Source organism: Dermochelys coriacea, chromosome 7, assembly GCF_009764565.3.
Source record: "Dermochelys coriacea isolate rDerCor1 chromosome 7, rDerCor1.pri.v4, whole genome shotgun sequence".
NCBI lineage: Eukaryota > Metazoa > Chordata > Testudines > Dermochelyidae > Dermochelys > Dermochelys coriacea.
In genome coordinates, this window is record NC_050074.1 from 28,784,381 (window position 1) to 28,797,393 (window position 13,013).

The 13,013-nt window shown below is 38.4% G+C and overlaps 1 protein-coding gene across 2 annotated transcripts in view; it reads left to right on the forward strand.

Moving 5' to 3' along the window:
* Window positions 1-743: 743 nt before the first annotated feature.
* Window positions 744-13,013, forward strand: part of DCP1A (decapping mRNA 1A) — a 51,523-nt gene continuing 39,253 nt past the window's right edge. The window contains exons 1-3 of one of the 2 annotated variants that reach the window (XM_038411132.2): window positions 744-937; window positions 2,429-2,469; window positions 5,199-5,326. In XM_038411132.2, coding sequence (XP_038267060.1) covers window positions 803-937; window positions 2,429-2,469; window positions 5,199-5,326 — 304 coding nt within the window. In that variant the 5' untranslated portion in view covers window positions 744-802. The remainder of the gene's footprint in view (window positions 938-2,428; window positions 2,470-5,198; window positions 5,327-13,013) is intronic. The other variant, XM_038411133.2, reaches the window with a different exon arrangement.

A 13,013-nucleotide genomic window follows, 5' to 3' on the forward strand; every position in this document is an offset into this window, starting at 1 on the left:
GTGGGATAGCCACGTCCATGGGAGGTCCCTCGGGGCTCTAGGGACACATCTCTACTGTACTGGAGAGTACAACCTCAGGGATTCAAGCCAAGGACAGGAATCTGCTGGGCCAGGAGCGGTGGAACCCCTGGGGCTCCTGATGGCGGGGAAGGAGGAAAAGGTCTTGCGGAGCTCCTGGGAGAGGTCCATGGTGGGAGCGTTACTTGTTTTTGCAGAGGTGCCTGGGGATGCAGGTAGGGGTGTCAGTCCCTCCGGATTGTCTTCAATAGAAGATTAAGCTCTGTTACCTAATATGATGCTAAACACGATTTTGCAGCAAGTGCAGACGGGGATTAGTGTGTTCAGCCTCTGTCAGGCGCCATCCACAGGCCCGGTCTGCACTGACCGCAAAGTCGTGTTCAGCGCCAGGCTAGCTAGCACCACATCGTTTTCTAGGGCAGGCAAACTCTCCAACTGCCCAGCTCGGGGCAGATCCTTACTAGAGAGGCCTGAGCCCGCCGGGGTCCCTGGGGGCTCTGTACTGGGAGCAGTGCCTTGCTGAGGAGCTGGGGTTCCCTGGCACAAGTCCCCGTTAGGAGCTCTGCGGAGCTGGGGGGGAGGATGCTGGCCCCCTGACAGCTTCCCGGGCGGCCGGCGGGCCGTAGCCCTGTGCCCAGCAAGCGGAACCAAAGCGCAGCGGCTGCAGGGCGGAACGGGCGGCGCCGAGGCCGCCGTGCCCGGGCGAGAGCAGGGAAAGCTGCACACGTGACTCCGCGCTGCTCGCTCTCTCCTCCTCCCCCTCCGCTTCCTCCCGGGATCCAAGATGGAGTCGCTGAGTAAAGCGGGACAGGAGATGAGCCTGGCGGCCTTAAAGCGGCACGATCCCTACATCACCAGCATCGCCGACGTGACCGGCCAGGTCGCGCTCTACAGCTTCAGCCCCAAAGCCAACGAGTGGGTAAGTGGGGAGCTGGAGCCTGCCTTCCGCCCGCCCCTTACGAGAGCTATAGATCCCTCCCCCTAGCCGTGTGGCGAGACGCCGACCCCTCCACCCCGCGTTCCCCGCGGAGGAGAGCTGGGCACAGGCCCTACCCCTACTCCCGGGGAGTGGACACCGATACGCACTCTCGTTCCCCATCATCAGCGCTTAGATGTAGCCACTGACCCTCCCTGCCCCTTTCCCGGGAGAAACCGAAACGCCCCCCACCAGTGCGGAGTGGCAGCCCCAGAACCGCCCTTCCTCTCCCCCCACCGGGACAGGCGGCCACAGGGGTCAGGGCCGTTCGGATTATGGGACTGTGATTTGCGGGGTAGGGGCTGTGACTCTGAGAAGTTTGGGATTTCACACCTTCCCTCCTCTTACAGCTCGGACTCTTTTTAGGCTGTGGAGACCATCAGAGGAAACACCAGACAGAGTGAAATGGAAAGTTTGATAGGAAAGAACAGACTTTCCTTGTGACATTGCTTGAATGTATGCTATTATAATTATAGCAAGTGTTGTAGTCTTGCCTGTCGCCCTTTATACCCTCACTCTTTTGCTTTTTTAGATTTTTTTTTTTTTTTTAAATTTTTGTGCGCGTGTGTGCACACCTTTTTAGTTGTCACTTTCCACCAGCTGGTAATGTTGAGGTTCACAAAGTATGGGATTTGAGAAATGTTGAAAATGACAGTTTTGCTTAAATAAAATTTCTGTTTAATTTCAAGAATGTTTTTCGGTTTTGAAAATAAAGGCCATCAATATACACTACATTTCTAAAAAGGAAGGTAGCATGAGTGTAAAGAGGTTTGGGATTACTTGAAAGAAAAAAAAATCTTGTCAAAGACACACAGGCTTCCAGTTACATGGTTGTAATGGAGTAGCCTCTGAGATCTCAGTCCTGCAAAAATGTAAGCATATGCGTAACTTTCCACATGAGTAGTCCAGTTGAACTCGGAGTTATTTGCAGGAGTCAGATGTTATTTTGGTGATAAACCATAAGGGTTTTTTTTCTTTTTAGCTAAGTTTTAATGTATAGAACAAAGTCATGGTGCGTAGCATAAAATTATAATACAAGATATGTCCAAAAAAGTCTCATTGTAATGTCTCATTACAAGATACAACTTTTAATTTGCAAAGTAAAACATGTATTAGTATGCATGAATATGGGGTTATTATAAAGAAAATACTTAATTTTAACATTTCTAGTGAAGCTGGTTAGGAAGAGAAAGTAATCAGAAATTTATCATTTCTTTCAAAATTGAATAGTTGTTTTTATTAACAAGGTGACATGTATATCTACATATTTGCCTTAAAGGGTTAGCAATTCACTGAAAAAATAAGAGATTAAACCTGAGGCCTATGATGTCAAACCTCTTTGTGAGAAGATACTAAAAACTCTTTTGTTAGAATGCTGCATAACTGTGTGAATAAGCATATCACTGAAATAACTATAATCGTTATCTGTTGTAGGAGAAGACTGACATAGAAGGTACCTTATTTGTGTACAGAAGGTAAGTTATACAAAAATCCTTTAGTGTAGTATGTAACTATTAAGTTTAGATTTTGTTATAGTAGGCTTTCCAGCTAATTCTGATATTTGACCAGAAATTCACCTCCAACTGCCTGTTTTAAAAAGAAATTTAGTACCTAGGCATATAACTCTTCAAAAAGCACATACACAACTTTTCAGTAACAATCTTGAAGAAAATAAATGAATAAAACAAAGAGAGAGAATCATAGAAATGTAAGTCATAATTAGGTTGTTTTGTTACTAATTTTGGTAATAAGGCATCATTCCCTAATATATTCCTGAGTGCTTTTAAATGACCCAAGTGGTGGTGTTTCCTCTACCTTCCATATTCCAGAAATTATGGATTATATAATTTTATATTCTTTTCCAAATCTCTCTTAAAATAGTTTCCAGTTAATGGGTCTGCCATTTTCCACTGGTTGTGATACAGATTATGTCACTTAAAAGCTAGCAGTCTGTATGTGTGCAGCTTTGGGATTTTTGATTCATTCAACAGGTGACTTTGAGAGAAATGCCCCAATATTTCCTTAATGAGAAATAACATGTAAATATTTCATCTTAAACCAAAGGCAAATCACTAATTTAACAATGAATTACTGCTCCGTTAGATGCAAGAAATGTGAATAGAGAATTAATTATCCATCCTGAGACAGGCAGCAACCCATTTAATATTACTAGTGTTTCTTTTGTCAGTGGTACTGTGAGGTTCTGAATGTCCATTGGGCTCCATTCCTGTAATCACTTAAGCAAGTGCTTAATTTCACTACATGAGTAGTCCTGTTGATTTCAATGGGACCTGCTTGCAGTAGTAAAATTAAGCATGTGCATATATCTTGTAATCAAGTATGTTCAGCGCCTCTCAGGAGGCTCTGAGCACCTGTCATTATTGGGCCCTTAGTGAATGTGGCTGTGATGTTGATGAAATCTGTACAGCTAATTACCTCTGATTATAATGTAGCAGATTTTTATTTGTGGTTGTGTATTTTTCCTCAGAGTGTCCTCACAATATAATCAGAAAAAAGTCATCTTGCTGCTATGTTCACATAAGTGTTAAATGGCATAGCTGAGCATAAGGATATATTATAATTTAATAATTTAAGGGGAAACAAATATGAAATTGTTTTGTTTTGACCTTAAAGTGTTTGCTTGCCTTTTTCTAAAGCTAGACTCTAAAGCAAGTCTTACCCAGAATATTTAGAGGTTAAATGTTGTTATGCTTGTCAAAGCAATTTTTCTATGTATTCATTTTCTTTTTGTAACTATTTTGAGGTCCTGTGGGGGGAAACTCTCCCTTTATGAGGCAAGTTGGGGTGCTTTTGGATCCTCTTGGAATATATTTCCTGCTCTTTTAATCATGCTCAACTCTTAATATTTTTGATTCTAATGAAATTGTGTCTATTTAAGGTAGAGGTAAATTTTGCCAACAGTTTTTATGAAGAAATATAAACATTCTTTTCAAGCTGATAAAATCTCATAAGACAGCAAAGGTCTTTCCAGAAGACTTTAGGAAACTAGCATTTGCAATTAACTAATAAGACTATCTAGTCCAATATCCTGTCTGGTAGTGCCCAATTCTGCTGAATCACCTTGTAGGTACAAGAAACATATGAGAGAAGCTTCTTCCTAATTCCGGGCAGAAAGGGTCTGATCCCAAAGCCCAATTAAATCAATGTGTTCCCACTTACTTCAGTTATCTATGGACAAGGCCCTTAGTGACTGTCCTATGCCATGAAACCCACAAGGGTGTAAACCCACGAGACCCTGATCTTACAAGGACTCATTGCCCATTCTTACCTTCATACGCTCTGAGTAGTTGCATTGACTTCAAAGGTACTTTTTCGAAGTGCATAAGCTTCAGTATTTGCATAAGTCTTTTCAGGATTGTAACTTTTCATAATGGATGTCACCTGTAGTTAAATCCTATTCTGAATCCTTATTAAACCCGTTGGCCTCAATAATATCTTGAAGTGCCAAGTTCAACAAGTCAGTTATAAACTATAACATTTTAAAAAGCAAAATTTAAACTGAAGTATTTCCTTCAATCAGTTTTAATTTTGCTGATTTTTTTTAATTTCATTGAGTGCTCTCTTCTAATAATATGAGGAATATTTTTAAATCTGTTACTGCTTTGATTTTTTCACTGTTTTGCTCATCGAAAGTGTCAGTTTTATCCATTCTTGCCATTACTTATTAAAACTACAAAGTTTTTCCATGTAGATCACTTTAGATAGATCATGTAAAGTACTTCTATTAAAGTAATTTTTGTTTTTTACTCATCTTTGACTATTTGTTACGCTGTAGAAATTAATTTGAACCTATAAAATGTTTTCTTATGTGCATAGGCTTGGTTTTATATTGCATGATATATTTGCTTTGGGGTATTTACATGTAAACATGATTATATAACTAGTTTAGTATAAACTAGATATGTTTATAAATGCAGAAACCAGTACATATATTTGTCTATCTTGGTAAAGTTTTATGTGAAGGGAAGGAACAGAATGTTAATAATGCTTGGTTGAACTGCATAACAGTCATAAAAATATATTGTGAAGGTGGCTATTTTAACTAAGCACATAGGGCATTACAAATTATACTCTTAATCCAGGCTTTGTTTTGGCATTTGAAAGCATAGATGTGATAATATTTTTGTTAAGTAAAAACTTGATATACATTTAACAAATTACTCTATTTTCAATGAAACAACAGGTCAGCTTCTCCCTACTATGGTTTTACGATTGTGAATCGACTGAATATGCACAACCTAGTTGAGCCAGTAAATAAAGACTTGGAATTTCAACTGCATGAACCTTTTCTTCTTTACAGAAATGCTAGCTGTGAGTATAGATGTTTTAAAAATCTATTATATAGAAGTTTCAAACTCTGTCTTCTGATGTAGGCCACTTTCAGGTTCTGTGATCTAATAGCCTGTTTCAAGCATAATGTAATATGTCAGATGCTAATGAAATGTCTGCGGCTATTTCCTTGTCTATGCTACTTGATTTAATACAGTTATGTGTAGCTGCACATTACCTTGAAGTTGCTGTTTATTTTAACTATTTTTATCAATGTAGGGGCGCTATACATAGTTTGGTATTCATCCTGTTAAGTCATAAGTCAACTTTTTCTTCTAGAAGAGGGATCACGTATACAGGGTGGTATGTTGTATGCAAAATGGAATTAAAGTTTTCTGAAACTTTTGTAGAACAATTCTGCTGCATCCTGTTATGTCTTATATGTAACTTAAAAAAAATTTTTTTTTTTTTTGTGACTGTGGCTTATGATTTTAGTTTTTCAGTGTCTTATTTTGCAAGTGGAAGGTGAGAGTATAGTCAGCTGCTTCCTGGAAATGAGGCTGTTGTGGAATGGGGGGGACTGCTCAACTCAGGGGAAGGAGCTGCTTTTCTTTACATTAGGATACAGTGGACTCAGGTTTATGCATTCCGTCTCCACACACGTACAGAAATATTTTGTACCCTTTAACCATGCAAGAAAAACATTGAGCTTGAGCCTATCTAACAATATGCAGTATTAGGTGAAGTTTTGTAATTCTGAATTCAGTCATTTTTCTTTGAGCCACAGACAGCTGACCCCCTTTAACTATCTCTCTCCGAGTCTCTAAATGTTTGCTTAGCTCCATCCAAATCAATTTTTAAGTCTCAATAGTAGAGCGTAGAGAGCTACATCTTGGCTTTATATTACATATGATTCTAGTTTCTTCTCCTACTCCCCTTTCTTCTCCCTCCCCATTTCAAATTTTGAATTTTGGACTTGCTGCCTCACTTTTTTTCCTCACATATGTAAATTTCTTAAAATGTTTAGCTTCTCCCCTCTTATAAGAGAGGCAAATGTAGCTGACACAATCTTGAGTATCAAATCTGGGCTCCTCTGTATTGTCTTTCCAATTAAAAACAGTCAGTGGCAGCGCTTTCTGGAACACAATCCTTCAGCTTTGTATATATTCACTGCATGGGTAGGTAAGCCATAATTGTTGGTTAGGGGTCTGGGAAACAAAAGAGGGGTGTATTTCTCCTCCTCCTTGCCTCAGCATCCGTGTATTTCCGTTTCAGGTGTTATACCCATAGTGCATTCAATTAACAATAGAAAGAGTTTAGAGCCAGCTCTTAATGCCTATTCTGTAAAGATTTCAGTAGAAATGCTGCCAAGAAAGCCTTTGTCAAGGTTAAACCATATTGTGATCATATTCAGAGGAAGAACTGCTAGTTTGGGAGAGAGAAATTGCCTCGTATACTGTGTAAAAATTGCATTGTTAGCAACCTATTGTACATAAGCAGTACAGTAGCTTTAGATTTTGCTCAAAGAATCCATTATGATGGTTAATTAGGAGTTGTATGAGTAAATTGTCCTGTTGAGATTTCTGAACTTCTAGAATTTCCCTGACATGCAAACTTCAAAGAAAATATAATTTATGGAGATGTCCAATTTTAAAAAAATACTGTTTCAGAGACAGAGTAAACCAGATAATCCCTTCCTTAGAGAAATAAAATGAGCGGGCTGTATCTGAAGAAGAGCACTTACTCTCAGGTTAGTAAGTTGTATTTTAGAGGGAGATAATTCATGAATGTTGCTTTAAATTCTTTTCCTCCTTTCAAGGTGCAACTATGCAGTAGCCCATTATCTTATCTTTTTATGATAGGCTTTTTCTCTTACTTAAGGTCAAACAAATCATGGGAATAATACTGCTCTGAAAAGAGAGTCTGCCCTTTTTCTTACAGTTGGTTGCTTTGAGAAACTCTTGTGCAATTTCAAAGTCATTTGGAAAAGAAAGCATTATTTCCAGTATAATATAGTTGACACTACAGTTTTGTTAGCCCCTAATTACAAGTTGTGGGGCTACAGAATAGTATAGGACTTATAAATATATTCGTTTACTGCATTTAGGAGAGAAATTGAGGATTACAGGGTTTAGGGGAGTGGGTGGGGAAAATTCTGGTCTCTCCATTTATGCAAATTTCTCCACCCCACTCTCCTACTAATGGATTACTTTATGGAAAATCAGCCCTTAGTTCTGCCCTTTATGTTAGTAAGATTTAACAGTTCCAGAGAGAGGATATTTAAACATTTGTGCGTTTTTTACCAAGTCAGCCAAGCATGGTCACTAGAAATAATTTAGTACTGCTGCCTTTTCAGGGATTCACTTTTAAAATCCTGAACTACCCTAATTAAATACTCCTTTTGTTTTAGTTACTTTTTCACTGAATTTGATGAGGTCCATACAATGAGCACTTTTAAGCTAAAGAAAGGTACTTTTCAAAATAGGCAAGGAAGCAAGCTCATTTATGAAACCCACTGTGGTAGTCTAAGTTAATGATATCATGGCCACCGAAGCTGCTCCACATTTCTGATCCTGAAAGGAGTTCATCTGTTTCATTTACCGCAAGAATTGTGGTCCTGCTGTAAACTAAGGTTTGCGCTTCCCCCGGGATGTAGAGCAAGGGGTAAAAGATGGTGAAGGGAAATTATTTTGCCAGGTTAAATGTTGATTTTAAAAAAGTGCCGTATCAATAACACTTTTAAAACACATCAGAAACTGTGAAGGCAGTGGCATTGTAAAGCTCTTCACCATGCCCTGCTGTTATGCCTTCACCTGAAAGGATCATTGGGGATAAGAGGTACCAGTTCAGTCCGTGACACCTCTGCTGAGACTGCCAGCATGGGAAATCCTTGAGTGATAGAAATATCTATCGACTATGAACTGGACTGGTCTCATGTCAGCCACAAAGTAGCCCTCAGATGATTATTTTAATGCTGGCTGCTTTTGACGGGTAACTTGCCTGGCTGAAGGGGAGAGTAAGAATGATTTGCTTGTCAGGCGTTTGTTTGTTTGTTTTTGTTTTTTTTTGTAGTCCACACATTTCATAAAGGCCACCTGGGTTATGACTTGCATGCGCATTTTTGCTATGACAAAATTGCCATGACTAGTTTATTGTGCATTAGAGCTGATTTGTAGCTACTGCACAACAAAAACCTCAGATATATTGCAGTATTCATCTGATGGTACAAATGGCCTTTAATGTTTTTAGTATTGGACAAATAAAAATGTTTCCTATTAAGTCGTTTAGTTTTGCAATTAGAATTGAATACTATTCTGTTAGAGCGGTCTGTTTCTTCAGCAGTATTTATTGAGTACTCTGCATGTGTCTGAAAAACATTTTTGTTTGGTACACGCATTTATTAATTTAACAGTTATATTCTCTTTCATGGGTTGTACTGTCACAAGGATGGACTAAGTGACCTAATGTGTGGGGTTTTTTTTCATATAATTAACTTCTGTTTTTCATTTCATTTTTTGCTCTCATTGAATTTGTTTAGTTTTTAATGAGATCATTTATCCATTGTATCTGTCTCTGTGTGGTGTGTTACATGTAAATTTTATTCTTTAAAATTATTTATTTTAGAAACTTTCTCTTTGTATCTTCCTAACTCAAGAATATAAACAGAAAAACTTTTTCCTATTTCAAATACGTTTGTTTTTTCAAAACATCAGTAGGATTAAGACAGATTATTTGCATCCTAGAACAGTACCGAAAACTCTTTAATCATTAGTGAGGCAGGTCATGTCAGCTTCAAAAATTGTATATAATACTGCTTTGAAATTCTAACCCTTTTATCCATTATGTATCAGACCTCTCTGCTGCAGAAATGACAATTTCTGATGACTTAAGATCTTATTTGACATTTATACCAATTATTGTGGTAGAGTGGAGTTATTACTAGACTGGATAACAAGAAGAAATATTCCAACTCTGTGTTAGGTAGTAGTAAATTCAATGGAGAAAGTGTGAGAATGATTCCAAGTGTGAGATTTCTTGGAGTTAGCTGATTTCTTGTAGTCTTTGACACATTTTGAATTTATTTTAAGATTTTTCCTAGGAAAATCTCTGTTGTCTCTGCCCGTGTGCAGATCATACTGTCTCATAGTACAGTCTATGTACATATGTATGTATGGGACTGAATACATGTGGATCGTAAAATATATAATATGTGGCAAAACTGTTTACATTTCCCCACTCCCAGTATTGTTTAATACAGAGTTGCTGCTTGCACTGTGGTCACTTGTCCATTTCCCTTAATCTTTTCAGACATAAGATGACTTTTATAGTTCATGCTGTTTGAGAAATTTACCTTTTTTTCCTCAAGAAGCATTTGAATCAAAGTGATACCATCAAAAACAACCTTTTAAATGTATGTTTACTGTTGTCCCAGAATCTTGTTAAAATCATGCATTATGAGCTTTTCGCAGAATTTCACACCCCATGATTTCTCGTCCCTTCATTTGTACTGGTGGAAGTACATATAGCAACAACATTATGCATTTGTAGTTTGAAATGTTCATTGTGTAGTTGAAATCAAATCTTAACTTCATTTAAAATATGTGCCAGATTATGATTGCTCTGCAGTAATATTCTCAACAAGTTTTGTCTGCTTTACAGTGAAAGAAAATGTTGAACATTTTAAAAAGTAATAAACTTACCTCTAAAAGTTTGCAAGAAGTATGCTTCTAATTCTGTTTCATTTATAATTTTCCCTTTGTATCTGAAGTCTCTTTCTTGATGTAGAGGTTTTTTAATCAAAGCCAGTTCACTAGATAGGTCAGGAGAATTAATTTCCATGGTGCTGAAAAGATAGATGCTAAACATAAACTTTTAATATTAAGAAGAGAAGAAATATGGTACTCTGGTGTTTCCTTGCCTTGGTTCTCTGTTTGCCCTTTCCCAGCTCAAGGGTAAGAGAGCTAATGCAACAGAGAAGGTAGATCCTTGAGGGGGGGAGGGGGGCGCACTGATACTCAAAATGAAATCTGAACTACAAGCTGCTGTCTTCTTTGCATGTCATTTAATGACTTTTTAAAGCTTTAAAAGTACATTCTGTATCCAGAACACTAAAACCAAACTAGTTGTTTCATTTCACAAGATTTACAAACAAAACATGAAAAAAAAAAAAAGTTGCATAATTGCTTTTAGTGCTGTGTGTCTTAGCCTTAAGATACTGTCCCATTATCATTTGTATCAGCAATGTTGCCAACATGACATGTCTCCATGATAGCTGAAGGAGAATGGCTCTATAGCAACTGCATTAGCTCAACCTTCTGGTCCAAGATAAGGAGGTAGTTTGTTGTTTCTTTTATAGAGAGAAGAGGTAAAATACAAGTGTGGTTTATTTTTGTTGTTGTTGTGATTTGGTTTTTTGAGAGGGGAGAGGGCATTCGATAGTGTTCAAATTGAGGATACTAAGAGTAGTGAATAGTATGGTCTTGGAGACGGTGTTTTAACAGATTTGTCTCAGAGCAAATCCATTAGCATTTGGCTTTTACAAGTACAAGTTGGGTAAAGGATTTAGCACACACTACTAGTAAATCTGGAATACTATTTAGACTAGAGCATGTCTTCTCTGATCAAGTGAATTCATTTAATTTTTCTCTGGGAAAACAGATTAAATAATTGGGTTGTAGTTTAGTTTTAATTGCTAGGAGTTGTTTGTTTCCTTGACTATCCTCATTTCTTCTTGGCAGTTGGTGAGAACAAAAGGTGCATGTTTTCCTTTACTGTCCTTGAGTGCTGTGTTTTGAGGTTCCACACTTCACTGAGAGATTTCTTTTTTGCTTTCGTGTGACATATAAAATGTTTTCCAGCAGCTGTTGTTGGGTCTTGTTTTATGTGACGTTGCTGTTCCGCAATTTTTCCTGATTAAAAACAATGGAATATGATACAAATATATTTCTCAAAGCCTTTATCCTGGAACTATAGTAACTAGTATTGTGCTCCCTTGGCAGGATAAACTCTTGTCACCATTCATAGAAATTTTTATTAATTTTTTTTATTTTTAAACATATTTCGCTAAGTAATAATGGTTCAGAAAGAATGGAACAGAAGAATAGCCATGGAACAAAAAATACTGCATAGGAATTTTAGCCAGGCATTTTAATCTCACAGCAGAATTACCAAATTAAGATAACCAAGATCTGAGTTGACAAACCAGGAATAAATTATAATGTGGCCCAGGAATGACACTAATTATGTTAAAGACAGCGTGAATATGCAAAATCCAAATCTAACTGAAGATACTTGCTGATGGTGTGAAACAATGACAGCACTTCTGTCTTACCACTTAAGATGTTGCTTCGCTTTCAGTAAATTTAAAATAAAAATAGAGGAAAAGCATTAGTAGAGTTGCATCAGTGGAAAAACTGGAGCAACACAATAATGGATTAGACCAGAATTTACTATTTTATTTAAACTATTTAAACTAATTTAAACTAATTCAGCAATTGTGTCCATTCTGAGTGAAAATGAAATCAAGTATTTTCTTGTTGCAATCGGGGGAAAAAAAGCAACTGTACACTTGGTGCATCAACAGATGACACTGATACCATTGAAATAGTGAAACTAGGTAGGTTTCAGAGTAGCAGCCATGTTAGTCTGTATTCGCAAAAAGAAAAGGAGTACTTGTGGCACCTTAGAGATGAACAAATTTATTAGAGCATAAGCTTTCGTGAGCTACAGCTCACTTCATCGAATGCATTCAGTGGAAAATACAGTGGGGAGATTTATATACATAGAGAACATGAAACAATGGGTGTTACCATCCACACTGTAATGAGAGTGATCACTTAAGGTAAGCTATTACCAGCAGGAGAGCAGCGGGGGGGAGAAATGTATACCTTCAAATCAGCGGCACTGCTATGGCCCCACAGTATGCCAATATTTTTATGGCTGACTTAGAACAACACTTCCTCAGCTCTTGTCTCTAATGCTCCTACTCTACTTGCGCTACATTGATGACATCTTCATCATCTGGACCCATGGAAAAGAAGCCCTTGAGGAATTCCACCATGATTTCAACAATTTCCATCCCACCATCAACCTCAGCCTGGACCAGTCCACACAAGAGATCCACTTCCTGGACACTACGGTGCTAATAAGCAATGGTCACATAAACACCACCCTGTACCGGAAACCTACTGACCGCTATTCCTACCTACGTGCCTCCAGTTTTCATCCAGACCACACCACGTGATGCATTATCTACAGCCAAGCTCTACAATACAACCGCATTTGCTCCAACCCCTCACACAGAGACAAACACCTACAAGATCTCTATTAAGCATTCTTACAACAACAATACCCACCTGCTGAAGTGAAGAAACAGATTGACAGAGCATAAGAGTACCCAGAAGTCACTTACTACAGGACAGGCCCAACAAAGAAAGAAACAGAATGCCACTAGCCATCACCTTCAGCCCCCAACTAAAGCCTCTCCAACGTATCATCAAGGATCTACAACCTATCCTGAAAGATGACCCCTCACTCTCACAGATCTTGGGAGACAGGCCAGTCCTTGCTTACAGACAGCCCCCCAACCTGAAGCAAATACTCACCAGCAACCACACAACAGAACCACTAACCCATGAACCTATCCTTACAACAAAGTCTGTTGCCATCTGTGTCCACATATCAATTCAGGGGACATCATTATAGGGTCTAATCACATCAGCCACACTAT